This window comes from Theobroma cacao, chromosome 3, assembly GCF_053813885.1.
Source record: "Theobroma cacao isolate CCN51 chromosome 3, ASM5381388v1, whole genome shotgun sequence".
In the NCBI taxonomy this organism is placed as follows: Eukaryota; Viridiplantae; Streptophyta; class Magnoliopsida; order Malvales; family Malvaceae; genus Theobroma; species Theobroma cacao.
The window spans coordinates 46,237,203-46,253,085 of NC_142641.1; the positions used below are offsets into that span (position 1 = coordinate 46,237,203).

General features: G+C 34.1%; 2 protein-coding genes across 3 annotated transcripts; one reads left to right on the top strand and one right to left on the bottom strand.

Annotated features, from left to right (window-relative positions):
• Positions 1-2,146: 2,146 nt before the first annotated feature.
• On the bottom strand, positions 2,147-9,199 carry LOC18606861 (early-responsive to dehydration stress protein (ERD4)). Of its 2 annotated transcripts, XM_018118345.2 has the most exons (11): positions 8,716-9,199; positions 7,358-7,510; positions 7,144-7,279; positions 6,811-6,912; positions 6,548-6,667; positions 6,326-6,406; positions 5,837-6,177; positions 5,042-5,287; positions 3,775-4,099; positions 3,254-3,487; positions 2,147-2,977 (listed from the first exon to the last, which is right to left on the bottom strand). In XM_018118345.2, the coding sequence occupies exons 1-11, from the start codon at positions 9,027-9,029 to the stop codon at positions 2,615-2,617; spliced, it is 2,415 nt and encodes an 804-aa protein (XP_017973834.2). In that variant the 5' UTR covers positions 9,030-9,199; the 3' UTR covers positions 2,147-2,614. The 2 variants fall into 2 exon arrangements, 1 of the variants encoding a protein (XP_017973834.2); XR_016025384.1 differs by lacking the exons at positions 7,358-7,510; positions 8,716-9,199 and having other exon boundaries at positions 2,147-2,366; positions 2,544-2,977; positions 7,144-7,297.
• A 3,569-nt stretch (positions 9,200-12,768) lies between these two features.
• On the top strand, positions 12,769-14,995 carry LOC18606862 (uncharacterized). The gene is made up of 2 exons (XM_088804296.1): positions 12,769-13,197; positions 13,478-14,995. Exons 1-2 carry the CDS (start codon positions 12,842-12,844, stop codon positions 14,787-14,789), a joined length of 1,668 nt encoding a protein of 555 aa, XP_088660422.1. The 5' UTR covers positions 12,769-12,841; the 3' UTR covers positions 14,790-14,995.
• The last annotated feature ends 888 nt before the right edge of the window (positions 14,996-15,883 follow it).

The window sequence follows — 15,883 nt, forward strand, 5'->3', positions numbered from 1 at the left end:
TAAATTCATGAATATTATGAGAACATTCATGCATCCACGTTTTAATTCATTTGCTATCTTTAAATTTTAATATTTTTTTATGTGACTAGTAACTTTTTGTATTTATTCATGTATTATTTGCATTAAATATAAATGCTTTAAATGACTCATTAACTTAATGATCAAGTCAACATATTTATAAAGGATTTTTTATGATTTTTAACTAATCATTAATTTAAAATCGATTTAATAGTCGATCTAAAGTCATAAATCATTGAAAAAAATTCAATTTTAAAAATTTTAAATTGTAAATCATCAATTAAATCATAAAATTAACCGAAGTTCGATTCAAAAATTTAAGCACGAGTCAAATTCACGAGTGACTGTGAATCATTACTTATCCAACCCAAAATTGACTGGCATGCAATGAAACAAAGTCAATTGGGTCCATGGAAAATGATAAAATGTTCTATTGGCCAAAATTTTTTTTTTCTTTTCCTATGATGATGATAAGAAATTCAAGAAACCATTTTCTTTCACTTTCTCGGATTCTACTTTCTCTCTAATTGATTCCTCGAAAGGGAACGTAAAATAAATAAATAAATAAATACTTAATTAATAGTACTATTATATGTTCAATTTGCTTTGGTTAGGTACATGCTTCTAATTTAAAATGTCTTAACCGACCTTCATTCTCAAGACATTCACGAATGTTTGACTTGGTAAAAGAAGTACAACTTACTCAATTTCATTTTTGTATTAAAATAAATAAATGGGTTTTCTTGATCTAAAAAATCTGCAAAAATGAAAGGAAGAAATTAAGTTAACTTAATTAATTATTTTTTAAAATTATTGGAGTGGTGATAAATGTAACAACGATCTCTTCACTTATTGTTAATTAATTTTAAATTTAATATTTGTATTAAGAATTCAATAACAGCATCAAAAGTGGAGAAAAACATCTTGACCATCTGATCAATGTGTTGGTTTAATCACAAAGAATAATAATTTATGACAAATAAGAATGAGATCTAATCAGTTGTCTTTTAAAATGATGATGGAAAAAATTACATATAAAAATATATATTGAACATATAAATACGATAAAAATATCTTTACTTATTATTAATTGATTTTGGAATGGATATTTGTCTTAGATTCACAAAATTAACAAAAATGGAGAAAGCAGACGTGTGGATGTGTTGGTTTGATCAATATGGACAATCATCAATAACAGAACAAAGGAGGAGAGACATGCAACGGTGGTAAGATGATGGCACATGTTACCACATGCATGCTGTGTTTTTCCAAGTTTCTTACAGGGTTCAAGTGAAGGGAGAGAGCATCTTAAGAAAGAGTTCCCTTCACTAGGAATATGGATAAACAATTCCAGTAAATCTAGTGCTGTCATTTGCTTTCATTCTTTGAACGACTCCCGACGTTTCTTTCCCTCTGATTTATTCGCATTGACTTTGGAGTACGACTTGAACATAGTTTTACCATTTCCCTGAGGAAAGAAAAAGTGATTCCCGGTCTGCCAAATGGGTCTTGAACACAGTTTCACCATTTCCCTGCGGAAAGAAAAAGTGATTCCTGGTCGGCCAAATGGGTCTTGACTAACAAATTCTTCATCATCCGTATTGATCCAATTACCATTTCGGTCCAAGATGGCAATCCGAAGCACCATGAGCTGGAAAATGATTACCTCCTTGTCAAGAAACGTTCATGCCAAGTCATCTGGAAATGAATGGCTTGACTCAACAATGGATGAAGAATGTAGATTCGTTTGGACATGGGGTTGGACTGAATCTAACATCTTGACCTCGGGCTGATGCTGATGCATTCGCTTTCCTAATTCATGTTTGGTCCAGCAGCCATGGCCTCGTGCACTAGTACTCAATTCTTGAATTGATTTGGTCATATTCTAGTGGTTCAACATTTCAACTTCAAAAAGAGAACGCAATATATAAAAACAAGAATTCTATTATTAATCTGATGCATAATTTACACATTAAAACAATTGTCAAGATGATGTAGATAGTAGTACAGTTCATTCTGTGTATGTTGATTGATAGTTTGAAGATTAATGGACCCAGAAGCAGCCCAAGTGATTTGAGACTCTGCGTGCCCAAAATTCTAAAAGGAGTAGAAGCCCAAGTCTAGTAACTTTAAAAGCAATCCAAGTCCTCAAGCTTTATTACATTACTTCCATTTCCATATGCCAGACATGAAGCAAAAGAAACGGAAAATTTCCATCCTACTAACATTTCATGTCCTAGGGACATTGCACCAACCATGGCAAAAACCAAGACATTATGTCAAGGAAATTTCAAAGCCATTTTACATTGACAACTCAATAATTTACAGGGAAAGCAAACCATTGAACTCTGAAAATCCAAAAAAACAAGTAACAATTACAACCTGAGTAGCAAGGGAAGTTCAACTCGAGCACCAAATTGAGTATGGTGGAACTTCAAGCATAATTTCTGGAAAAATGCCTTAACTGATATGTACTTCTGCTTAACAATAATTACAGGAAAGGAGAAGGATTTCATCATCAATACCTGGCGGTAAGTTAAAAGAATCTGACAAAGTTTGGTTAGGACTCCTTCTAAGCATATTAGTTCCTTGAAGATCATGGCTCTGCTTCATAATGATAGCCATAATGGGGAGGCAAGGAGAAGTTATAAGCATATTGGGGTGTGGAGCCATGATAATATACATCTTGGGGTGGGGAGGTGGGCTGATAGCTATGATGAGGGGGGGAGGTGGAATGGTATACCTCATGAGGTGGGGAGGGGGAACTGAGATCACTAGTTGGGGCATTGTCAGCATAAGATTGTTGTCTATCAACTCTAACTTTATCAACTCTGACCTCCACCAACTCCTCTTCCTCAAATGTTCGGAAAATTGGGTGCAAGTAAGCATCAGCTAAGAAAGCTTTTAAGTTTAGATCAGGTTCTGTGGTCCGATCCATTATGTCCTTTGCCATTGCTTCCTGCAAAATAAAAGTGAAAAAAGAACTTTTATCAATATGAGGACAAAATTTGCGATTCTTATGAGATAAATTAAACTACCTCCAGACAACGATCATAAAAGTAAAAGCGCATCCAAAAGGAAGCTCTATAATTTTACTTGTAAAACCTAGAACTGACATCATAACTTAGCCTAAATACATATCAAATAGGATATCACTTATGATAGATGTAGAATGTTGTAAGCAAACGGTTAAAGCTGACTGAAAGACTGCACAGATGAAAAAAAAAAACCTTACCTCCAGTGGATACTTTCTGAATGCTGGCTCAAAACGGTTTTTGCAATATTTATGGAAGGCTAATGTCAATATCGGTAAGATAACAAGAAGAGGAGTGGAATTCGCAGCCTTTTTTGTACTGAGCAAACCCATTAATAGAAGTTGAGAGATCAATAAGCTTGCTATTATGCGGCTGTGAACATGTGGCCAGAATGCAGCACCACTCTCATATTGTGGATTGTAGACATTAATTATCTGCATGATCAAATGGCAAATGAGATTACAAGTAAAACCAAAACTCTTAAAACAACATCAAAATCTACAACAAATGACATGATCTGCAAAAGGATCTTATATATATCAGTAGACTCTTTCTCTCTTGACAGTTAAATTTTATCAGTTATGGCTTATGAGCATCCTAATGAGAATTAATTTTCAACATGCAGACATTTTATTGTATGCTTCAAGTAACTGATTAAACTACCAAAAAACGTCGCAGAAAGAGAAAGATATAAATGAAAAAGAGTTGTGCATAAACTAACCTGATGACGGTAAACCAAGTAGGCAAAGGCAAAGAAGACTAATATAAATGGAAGAAGAATGGGAGTAACCACAGCATAGACAATTCCCAAAAGGAAGTACAGTTGGAGACTTGGGAGAGTTTCTGGATAATCCACGCTTCCAGGGTCCATTGCCTGTTCTCTATCTCGCTCAGTCTTCACCAGAAACATGTTCTTAAGATGAAAAATAACCAATGGCTTCAATCGGAGAATCTCGCTAGCTATACCAGCCCATCCATCAACCATAATATATGTAATAAAAAAAGTCGCCTTCATTGGTATTGACACCCCTATGGTTCTAGGGATCCTATAATAGAATGGAACAATCAGAGCATAGAACAAGGCATCTTGAAAGCTGTACACTAACATTCACATCAAAGAAAAGTTTCAACAAACAAAGCTGGTGCCAAAAGAAAAACAGAATACAAAATAAAAACAAATGGTGATTGCAGGATTCAAGATGAGTTATACAACCTTCATATTGCTGCAAGCTAAATTTATGTTTCAATTTTTGGCATGCTATTACTCTACAACACAAGCACTACTGTTTAGAGAATAAATTCTCTCCGCCATCTTTCACTACTACTCATAGCTAGACTAATGTTTTGCAGGCAACACAAGCTCCTGTGGAACCAACTTTAAATTAACAGGAAACGTGTTTTGCTTGTATCAGTATCTTAAAAGGTCTGCAAGGGGTGCAGCATATGATGGATTACTATCCCCATATTGAGGTCCACCACCATAGCATCACAAGAAGCCCACAGTATCCTCAGAGGCTCCACATCAATATATGAGGGACTTTCATCCCAGTGTTCAATATTTAAAGGGATTTCCCATTCTAACCTTATTTGGCACTAGGTACAGTTGAAGCTCAAAAGGAATCTTTCATATCAGGCCACACCATGTTTTTAAGGGTCACTGTCAAGAGAGTCCATCTAAGATTGCTATATATCGTAGTTGGATTCCATTCAAAGGGATCTAGATTCTTAGCTCTTGCTCCTTACAATCACCTAGCAGGCATTCTTTTCACACTCTCCCTCTCCCTGTCCTCCTTCCCTCTAGATCTCAGGTTTCTTCCACATCGTCCACATTGCCAGACACAACTCAGCTAATCAAAAAATTTCTAAAAATGTCAATTTCACTTTGAGAGATATAAAATAAAAGAAATTAGCAATTTAAGACAGTGGCATAGCACCTTTGGAAAAAAAAAAAAAGGAAAAAAAAGCAACAGAGATGTATGGAGTATTACTGCGTTGGTGATTGGTGAAGGAAAGAATGCAATTGCTCAAAAGCTGTTCCAGTCACTATACTCCCCAAGAACACATTCACCAACATAAAATAATAATACTTTGCTGATGCTCGTCGTTCAAGAGTTGATAATGCTATATGTCCCTCAATCTTCGACATGATCATCAAAATCGTAGGCAGTATATACAAAAAGATTTTAAGAGCAAGACCAGGAAGGAAACCTTGCAAGAAAGATTTGATGAATTTCCTGCATATTAATTCCAGTTAGTAATGTGTTAGGAGTACGAAAACATCATACAAAGTTTCCAATACTGACCTTTCCTTTGATTAAATGATACTAGTGGTCTAAAAGTTGCTATAATGGTTATAATATCATAATAACAAGTCCTCTTAAGTTTCAGAGATTATCAAAACGTTTGCAAAAGAAGTCTTACAATTAGCGTAGGAACAAAAAATTGATGATATATAAAGTAGTGGTTTTGCAAATTTAGTACTTTTATCTATTTTCAAATGACTTTGCTTGCATGTAATTTAGGCAAATGATCAAAGTAAGAAAAAAGCAATAACAGTATAACCTTTCCCAAATGGCCTGAAAGAAAAGATTGATGCCCCAAAATTTTGTCCGTAGTATAGTGTATACAAAAGAGTGTAAACTATCATTTCATAAGTGATAGTATGAAAACTGAGCACTAGATGTAAGGGTGAAGTTTATCACAATTTGATCATCTAAAAAATAATGCATATTGGTAACTCACAATTGAATTATCTACAAGCTAAGAATAGATAGTTAACTTACAGTTCTATAACAGGCCTTAGGAAAGGAGCAACTCTTTCAAGACCCTCTAAATTTGCAAGGGATTGCACGAAAGCAATGGGTATCATGTAGAAAAAAACCAAGGCAAATACTGATAATGATATTATTAGTTTCCGAATGGTCAACGAAACAAATGGTATAGCCAGATTCTGCCAATAAACATCACGGGGTTCTGGAGCCCAATTCGTTAACCAAAGTGTTGGATTTTTGCTTTGTTGTGTCTGTGCACAAACAGCAGCACCCCAACGTGATTTGAATGATACAAAAGCAACTGGCAGAATAGATTTTGGGTCTTTGAGAACCTTCTGGCGCTCTAGTGCCATCTGAGACAGTTAAAAACAATTAATGTATGGAACATAAGAGGCATCCAATGGTCCAGAAATATGCAGAAGGAAATTTTAGAAAGGTTAAATTTATATTTGAAACATTTAAATATTAATGCATGAGAATAAAACAGCACCAGCAGCTTACTTTTTTATCAAACTCTTTTACTTGATGTTTGTAGAAATCAATGGAATCAACTCTTTCACCCCATAGCCCAAGAAATCCTGCCTGAAAGTAGAAAGCATTTAAGGCATCAAATTCCTAGGTCCATAATTAGATGAATTGCTAGTTTTATAAATAGTTCAAAGTCTACAACATAAAACATAAAGCCAACTGCTTCTGCCATGAAAGTTTATAAGCATAACCTACCTTTTTAGTTGGTCTCTTCTCTGGATGTCTTTCGAACTTCAGTTGGTTATAGTCCAGCCAATTTTGGAGCCTATCTCTTTTTCTCACCAATTTAGCGAATTTGTTTGCATTATAGACCGCCTGAGTACAAAATTAATGCAGGAATCATAAAGCCCCACAAGGAAAGGACAAGGACATGCTATATGTTTATTATGATTTGCTAGTCTCATTCTAATTAAAAAATGAAATCAATAAATCAAGAAGGAACAAAAGAAGTGCATTACCTGGTGACAAAGATAATGATCAGGGTGATTTGTTTTAAAGAAGTGGTCCACGGAATCTGATATTGAGTGACCAGACATCTGAGGCACGTTCCTCACAACTACCTGAAAAATTCACCAAATTTTACCCAGAAAAAACTTGAACAAACCACTTAATAGCAAAATCTAAGCATTATAAGAAGTGGGGCTGAAGGGTGTACTAGGGTTGCGCAAGTGATGGTAAAAGTTCATTCCAGTCCTCAAATTTGAATGATGAAACAACTACACAACAGTTTCTTCTCAATTTTTAATCTGCTGTAATTGTTCTTAAGAAAGTTAATAGAATGTTCAACTCACAGTGAACTGTTCTGCACGCCTACGTTGGGAGGCCAAGAAATGCAACCTCATTCTTGCTACATTATCATATTCCTTGTAAAGCATGTAGCAAATCCAAATCGTGAACAAGTATTCTAACCCAATATGAACAAAAAACCTGATATTCAAGAAGAACTTCTTTAGAAAAGCAACAAAATCCACAAAGAGATATTTATTAAATATATACTAAACTGACCTTATAGATTCAGGGCGAACATTCGATATCGAGAGCTTATCAATGTCACTCACAACCAATTCTTTCCTCAGGAAAAATAATGTTCCACTTGACACATTCACCGGAATGAGGATAAGAAGTGCCACAACTGTTATGGGCACAAAAATCTTTACTCTGTAAGAAAGGGAAAGAACTGTGTTAAAAAATGGTTAAAGATATTAAAACTTCTTTCTCTTATGTTGAAAATGGATATAAATGCTTCAATATCAAAGAAGCAGTCAAGGTTCTGAAGCACAAACATAAAAAATTTAAGAAGGGTGAGATTAACCCTTAATTGAGGCAGCTGTGAATAATATAAAGAATTCAAATAACATCAAGGTTTCAGGACAGAGATATACAGTGCCAGATGATAAAACAGAGTACATCTGTAATACCATCATTCAAGACTTAATGTACATAAACAAACAAGAGGAATGCAGTCTACTCATCCTTGCAAATCTGATTACTCTTTTGAGAATGAGAATGCAGTTTGTAATGTGTCATTTCAATGACCTAGAAACAGGGCATCATGAGTGAGGAACAGTAGCATGGCTCTTAACTCTTAAGTCACGTGAAACAGCTTCTGCAGATAGTTCTACAACTAGTTGCCATTAAGGCAGCTTCAACTAAATTTAACCGATATCCAACAGTCAATGGAACTAATGAGACCCCGGTCTTCACTTAACACTATGTTTGGTAGGAAGGAAGGATGATAGAGGGAAGCGAAAAAGATGAGGAATAAAAAAATGAAAGCGACGGAGGAAAGTTGTTTTCCCTTCCTTGTGTTAGGTATAAGAGATGGGAATAAAAAAACACGACTTTCCTTTCACTCCCTTTTCTTTCTTCCTCTTTCCATCCTACCAAACATAGTGTTAGTGTAACACTACATCGTATGATTTGATGCAGAACGCAGGTGGTAACCAGAGATTGCGGTCAGCTTAGACAGTCAAGGCAGAGTTACTGAATCAAGTCAATGAGGAACGAGCTAGTTCTAACTCCAAGACAAACTTTACCAATTCAAAGAACATAAGCAATCTGATTCTTAAAATCAATCACATTAACATCTGTATCATTCAAACTCCAGAACTTCCTCCAGAAACAAATACTACCCAGAACCCAAAATAAGTAGAAAAGGACATGAAAGAGTAAAACAAGAAAATTGATAACCGTAGAAAATGAATTCTCGAGAGAGAAGAAAAGGTAAAGTTTTTTGTTTTTGATCCACAATGTTGATAACGTGAAAGAATGCAAATTATAGCACAAAATTCAATTTTACTGACAAAAGAAACAACATATCAACGACAAGCAACGAGACAGTGAAGGAAACGAGCAAAAAGTACCCAAGAGTGTAAATTCTGAGAAAAACAGCAGAGTCGAGGCCAGCATGGTTGATAATCTCAGTCTCACTCATCTTCGAAGCTTGAGGCATCCAATTCAAGAAAGTAAGATAAGTCATGAAATTGAGGTTGACAAACTTTGCCACAAAATTCCCACCCCTTCTCGGGCTTGTTCTTCCTCCATTGATGTACCATTTTGGGAAGTAAACTCTGTCGTTAATTGGTTGAATCCTCAGCAGAGCAAAAGCCAACAAGAATGCAAATGCAGTGAGGATGTTGATTAAGGCAGACACCCCAATATCACCCAGAGTTGCCATGGTCGAAAAAAAAAGCAAAGCAAAGCAAAAGAAATCAACGAAGACTACAGAGAAAAACAAAACATGTGAAAGTTTGAAAGAGATAAGAGAAAGACAAAGGATATGAACAGAAGCAACCTAATGGTCCAAATTCTGTGACTGATGATGTAAGAATAGAATGAAAGTAAACAGAAAGGAAAGGATATATATATTTTTTTATACAGTTCTCTATTTAAGTGGGAAAGAAATGGATTTTTGATCTGTCAAGGATGCTGTTCTCGATTCTTTTATAATCAACTCCTATAATTAAATTGGGTTCTTAATAATTTAATCCAGGATGTGGTTTATTTTGACTAAGAAGAGTTTCCATGTGCATGTGACTCTGAGAGCATGAACTGTTTGGTTTATTGAAAGTGTGCTGGAATGAGAGAGAAAGGTGGGGGTGATGATGATGGGCATACATCCAGGGGATTGTTTTTGTTTGGGATTGGGGTTCATGTGTTGATTGCCGCTAATCTTTTGTTTTCTTGTAAAAGTCTTTTGATTAAAGAATCTGAGAAAGGGGGACTCTTTGTCTATTGGATCTTTTTCAGTGTTCATGTTTTCCTTGCGGTGGAAAAGCTCATGGTTGGATTGTGATCATGACAGAGTTGCCCCTCCCCACCATTAATGCCCCAAAATCAGGCAATAAAATATGATTCTTACTCAGATTTACTGCTCAAGATAAAGCCATAAACATAATAAAGAAATGATTCCTCATCTTTTTGTGTAATCTTTATCTCCTTTTCCTTCCAAAAGCTGACATGATTTATTCCCTTTGATAATCTATGGTATTAATAAAACCTTGACTAATAGCCCCAAAAGATTTCTTTGCATGACTTAAACCTTTTTGTTTTTTACTTTGAATTAAGAGTGGAATATTTTCCATCAAGGAACAAGATTTAAAACAGAACAGTTAAATTGTTTGGTCTGCAGTTGAAAGTCTTTGCCCATTTGGTAAAGGGCGGTGGAGCAAGTGCACTTAAGAGTGCTACAAGTCTTTAAACTATTGCATGCCACACAATTATAATAATACCTTCGAATAAGTTAGGTTGCAAGTCACTTTTTAGTTACCCTTTTGGGCGGGAATATCCCCTATCCCTCTCTTGCCGTTAATGGTCGCTATGATCATATAGTAGTTTTTCTTTTCACCTTACACCATTATATTTTAAATATGAATAAATTAATTAATTTTTAAATTAAAGATATTTTTATAATTTATGGAAACAGAACTTATTTTAATAAAATTTTAACAGGGTAATTAGATTTGAGAGATCTTCCAACTTAAAAAAAAAAACTTATCCATAAAGTTAATTAAAAAATTATTGAGTGTTATGTGAAAAAATTAAATTACCATAATTTTTGATAGAATTTATATTTAAATAAAAGTTTGTTTGTTGATAATAATGGACTTCTTAAATTATCCAAAAGAGAACAAAAAAAGAGAGAGCAAAGTTGGACTTTCGTCCAAGCCTGGCTAGCTATTGGTGAGGCGCTCATTGGTCATTGCAGGCTGGGATGGGCTGGTGTCAATTGGGCATCTTTGAGCGCATTAAAAGCAATAATGTTTTAAGCCCAAGTTTAAAAAATTAGGAATAGAAAATTATTGATATAATTCTAAAAAATATCCTTAAATTAGTAAAAAAAAATCAAATAAATAATTATTCTTTTACTACATTTAATCAAGTTTTTATATTTTTATTTTGTATCAAATAAACCTTTAATCAAATAAACGTTTATGACTAAAGGTTTACTAACAGTTATTAATCAAAATATTATTTATCCTTTTATGTTAGATGATGTTAACTTGACATGTTAGTATGTCATAATGGATAATGATGTAATATATTGATATAAAGTGTAACATGATTATGTGACATTTTTTTCTCCCACATCAACACTACAATAACACCATATGAGTATAGAGTGATAAGTATTATTTTGACTAACAATAATTAATTAATTGTTAATTATAAAGCTTTACTTTACCTAAAAAAAAATATAAGCATTTGATTGAATACAATTAAAAAATAAAGATTGATTTAATTTTTTTAAATAATTTAAGATTTTTTCAAGTATTATGTCAAAAATAATTTCTTTTTAGTTGACGCGTAAAGAAGGTAAGTATCACGAATCATTATACTCTTCTCAAAAAGTTAATTTATTGAAATGTGCAAAGTTCATGCTTATAACACTTATCGACCTTTCAAAATTTTCTTATTACCCTATATGAAATTAAAATATTTTATTTATTTTTTTAAAATACTTGTCTGGACATAAACATGTTTTTACTCATAAATAGTAATCTACATACATTAAAAATTGTCCAAGGACAATTGAGAACCTAATTGTTGGCCACGTGGTATGAACATATTAAATAGAAATAAACTATCTTCTCTCTTATTTTATTATTTTCTTCTCCATCTTATTTCCTTGCCCATTGTTTTACCTTTTAATTATTTAGTTTATTTTAATTTATGCATTAATTTAAATTTATAAGATTAGTTTAAAAAATGATAAGAATAAAAAGAATAATTGAAAATTAATTTCATAATTTTTTGTTTATCCCATTTTTATTATTTAGGTTATTATTATTAGTTTTATAATATTATTGATTCCAGAAATTATAAACTTTGCTCTAAGTTTCTAATTTCCTTTTTTTTTATCTTATTTGATTTGTTTATTCAAGCTTTTATTACTTGGATTATTTATTATTTTTAATTTTATAATATTATTGCTTCCATACAGAAAGCATAAACTTTTCAGGAAAGTTTCTAAATTTTTCTTTTTTTTTATCTTATTTGATTAAGTGTGTAGTTATATTTCTCTATTATAGACAACAATTTACTTGAACTTTTTGTGAGATTGAATTTAGTTTTTCTTTTTTTTTTTTTGTTATTCTTATACAGATTTATAGAGAATGAAATGTTTATTATCATTATTGGAAAAGAAGCTCCACATAGACCAAATATTAAAGTCAATGAAATATTAATTATTTATCATATATTTTATGTATTCTTAAATTGTACACTGCAGCCTACATTCACAACTCTTAAAATAGATTACCACTTAAAAAATTTTGCAACTTTTGACATTTTTTATGCACATTACAAAATAAATTACCACTTAAACAATTATGCAACTTTTGACATGTTTTATATGTATTATAGTTAATAAACAGCTTCATGATTGCTTATGTAAATATGCACCATATGATTATTGAAATATAAATACATTTAAATAAATATTATTTTATGCATCGCAGGAACATATTCTAGTAAGTATAAAACATGACCCAAATCTCAAATTCAATTAGAGATGCCACTCTAAACTATGAAGTTCAATTAATTTGGGTCCAGAAACTGAGAAACAATGCGAGTTTAAAGAAACTGTGTTTTGTCCTTGAGATCTTTGAATTTTTTGTTGTTTGTTTGGCTTTTAAAATAACAAATACAGACAATATCGATGAATCATGGAATGATGCCAATCATATCCTCCTCTATTTTAATTCAAAAATGAACATAACGAGGTTTTGCCAAAAAAAAAAACTCTTGATAATTTCACACCAGCTGACAATGAACATTATTCTTATATTCTCATAATCTTCCAAAAATGCATCATTTTCCATCCTTGTGTCGACCTCTTCCTTTCATACTCTGCTTAGTGCCAATATACTGCCGACCCTTCATTTCCCAACAAATAATATTTATCTTCTAGCAAATTCTTCCTTAATTCATCACCCCTGTTTATTAGTCCCAGAAGAGTTTTCATCTTACGTACGTTGGCACTGTAACATGGCGGATCATCAAGAGAGTTCTGAAGTTCAAAGCAACCAAGAACTGCAGGGACCAGCGACATCGAATGGTCAGGAGATAAACAGGTCGACCTCGGACGATCATGACATTTCCTTGAAGATGGAGAGAGCCAGGGAGGCTTACAGGACTTATTCGAGGCTCGAGCCTAAGCCCGAGAGACGGGAAATTTGGGCTTGGTATGCGTATGAACTCTGCTCTTACTTCGTTCATACAGCTCTTATACCTATAGTGTTTTCTCTCATCATCGGTCAAATCGTTGATTTACCTTCTGAGCCACCTCAGGGATGGAGCAAGAGCGACAAGGGCTTGACTTGCAAGATCAGTGAAATGCAACTGTAAGTGTTCATTTCTCAAATATCATCAACGCTTGATTCTGTATAACATGTAAGGTTAACGACATAGTTCCAAGTCCTTTTAGTCTTGGACCTAGAAAAATAAATGCATGAATTCCTTTTTCCTAGACTTCATCAAGTTCTAAAGCCATAACAGGAACAGGGTCTAACGTGACAGAAGAGTCAAGTTGGGAATTAAACCAGATATGCTCAGACATGTTTTATTTTGTTCTAGCTCTTGCCAACTGCCATCCTATTGATGAAACTATGCGTTTAATTACAGGTACGAGCGACTTACACGCCGTTCAATATCGATTGGCGATTCAAAAGTCTCCCCGTTGGAGTGGACTTCGATCTCTTGGGCAATCGGCCTAATTCTGGCTGGCCCCGCGCTCCGTTTCATTTCCATCAAACTTGACCATGGCCGGAACCAGCAAGTCATCGCTGGAGCTGCAACAGCCATCGGGTCATTCTTCTGCCTGCCGGTTGGGTTCTTCAGAGTCACGTGGATCTTCCCGCTATATGTTGCTCCAATCGTGGTTGCCATTACCATCGCTACCGCCTCCCACACCCGCCATCATGGCCTGATGATCCGAGGCTTCACAGGAGCGATCCTTCAAAGACATCAATTCCCAGTTAGAAGAGGTGTCTCGAGTTGGCACTCGCTCTATGCCGCGGCTGCGGGTTGCTTGGGGTCAGCTGTGATAGCAGCATTTGTGTATTATATGCTTCGAATTCGTGATACATTTACCGGCCTGTGGGTTGTCTCCATTTTTAGTGGACTCAAGTGGCTAGCTGGAATAGTTCACGTAGTTACCTTAAGGCATGGGGCAACCGTTTCCTCTACTCTACCAAAAGACCATTTTCTCACCATTTTTAAGTATCATCATGGACTTGGAAGCCTTATAGTTGTTGGTCTTTCATCATTCACATCAATGTGCATTTTCACGGGAGGGTTACTCTATTTAGTCGGCGAACTCTGCCTCAAGCCTGTGTTCTTGCTCTACTTCTGGCTGATTTATTTCATTTTCCCCTCGGTTTCTCTGCCACTACTGCAACCGCTACAGCTTGTCTTAAAGGCAAATGCTGTGAAAATGCATCTGCTTGGACTCATCTTATCACTAATAACTTCAGGGACAGGTTTCCAATTCCGGAAGGACAACTGGCAGAAACATCACATCCTGATTTTCGCTGCACTTCAAAGCACGTCGACAGGAGTCTTGCATGCCTTCGGACGAGTTTTACTGATGGACTGTTCACCGGCCGGGAAAGAAGGTGCGTTTGCAATCTGGTACTCCTGGGTGAAAATGGTGGGAACTTGTTTAGGCTTTGCGGTAGCGTCAGGAGCCGCCGCTGGAAACGTCGGAACTTCTTTCGGAATCGCGTTCTGCACCGCCGCTGTTGCGATATTAATCTCAATTTATGGGAACATCAGCGACGTGGCAGGCGCTGTAGCCGCAGGGCTTACTGCTGAAGAGGGTGAGACGGTTTCTGCACCCCAAACCCCAAGTGGCTTGGGTGATGGCAATATCAAAATCAATGGCTATGACAGCGCGACGAAAGAGCCCGTGGCCGCGGGTGAGGAAGCTGCGTAGGCTAAAAGAATAAATTAAAGGGTTTCTTTTGTATCGTAATTCTTTGGAAATAACTTGGGCAAAATGGACAAAAATTTGTAGCATTAATCTTTCAAGCTATATGTGATTGTAATTAGTTAAGTTACATGTGTGCGGCATATTTTTTTATTGTAAGGAACTTTAATTCCACTTTTTTTAATAATTGGAAATGTAATTTTATTAAGTAATCTCTATGTTCATAGCCTGCGGGGAACTTATTTATTTATTTTTGTAAAATTGGAGGATTTATAGTAAGTTGATTTGAGAAATGAAATATAAAAATAATTTAATTATCAATTTATAAAAAGAAAATAAAATAAGTAGTATTTAGTTTATTTTATGAAATAATATTATCATTTTAATATTTAATTGGTGATAATAGTTTCAAAATAAATAATAAAAAGAAAAAATTATATATATATATATATATTATAATTTAATCATATTTTTATCAAAATACAAATGTGTGGAAGTTCCAAGCTTCTTTAAAATCTATTTAAAGTAAGCATATTGAAAAAAGCCTCCTTTTGGTCATATCTTATTGTATATTGGAAAGTACTTTAAGCTGACATAATCAACAAATTAGGATTTTCTTAATAAATGCATTATAAATTTATAATTTCCATTAAAATTCAATTACCTTTTCAAATCCATCAAACACTTATAAGAGAGAAAAAATTAAGAAAACTATCTAATCATCAAAAAAGCAAAAAGGAACATTTAACTTAAAAGAAACTTTTAATTAATTTTAATTTGATAAAGGTGAGATGAGATCATAAATATTCGAAATTCACTATCTGCTAGAAAAATAAAAAGAGATTTGTAAATATGTTTTCCCGTTTATGATTTTTATTTTTTTCAATATTTTAACTCTTTTTATTATCGAAAATAAATACACACAAGGAATTATTTCACCATGGAAAACATATAATGTATAAGAAGAATCAAGGGGAAAAAATGTTTGCTTAAAAAAGAGTTAAGTAAATTGTAATTAGTGTTGTTATTTGTTAAGAGAGATTTTGTAATTAGTACCGAACAGGGAAAAAGAAAAAGAAAGAAGAAAGAAAGAGGAAAAA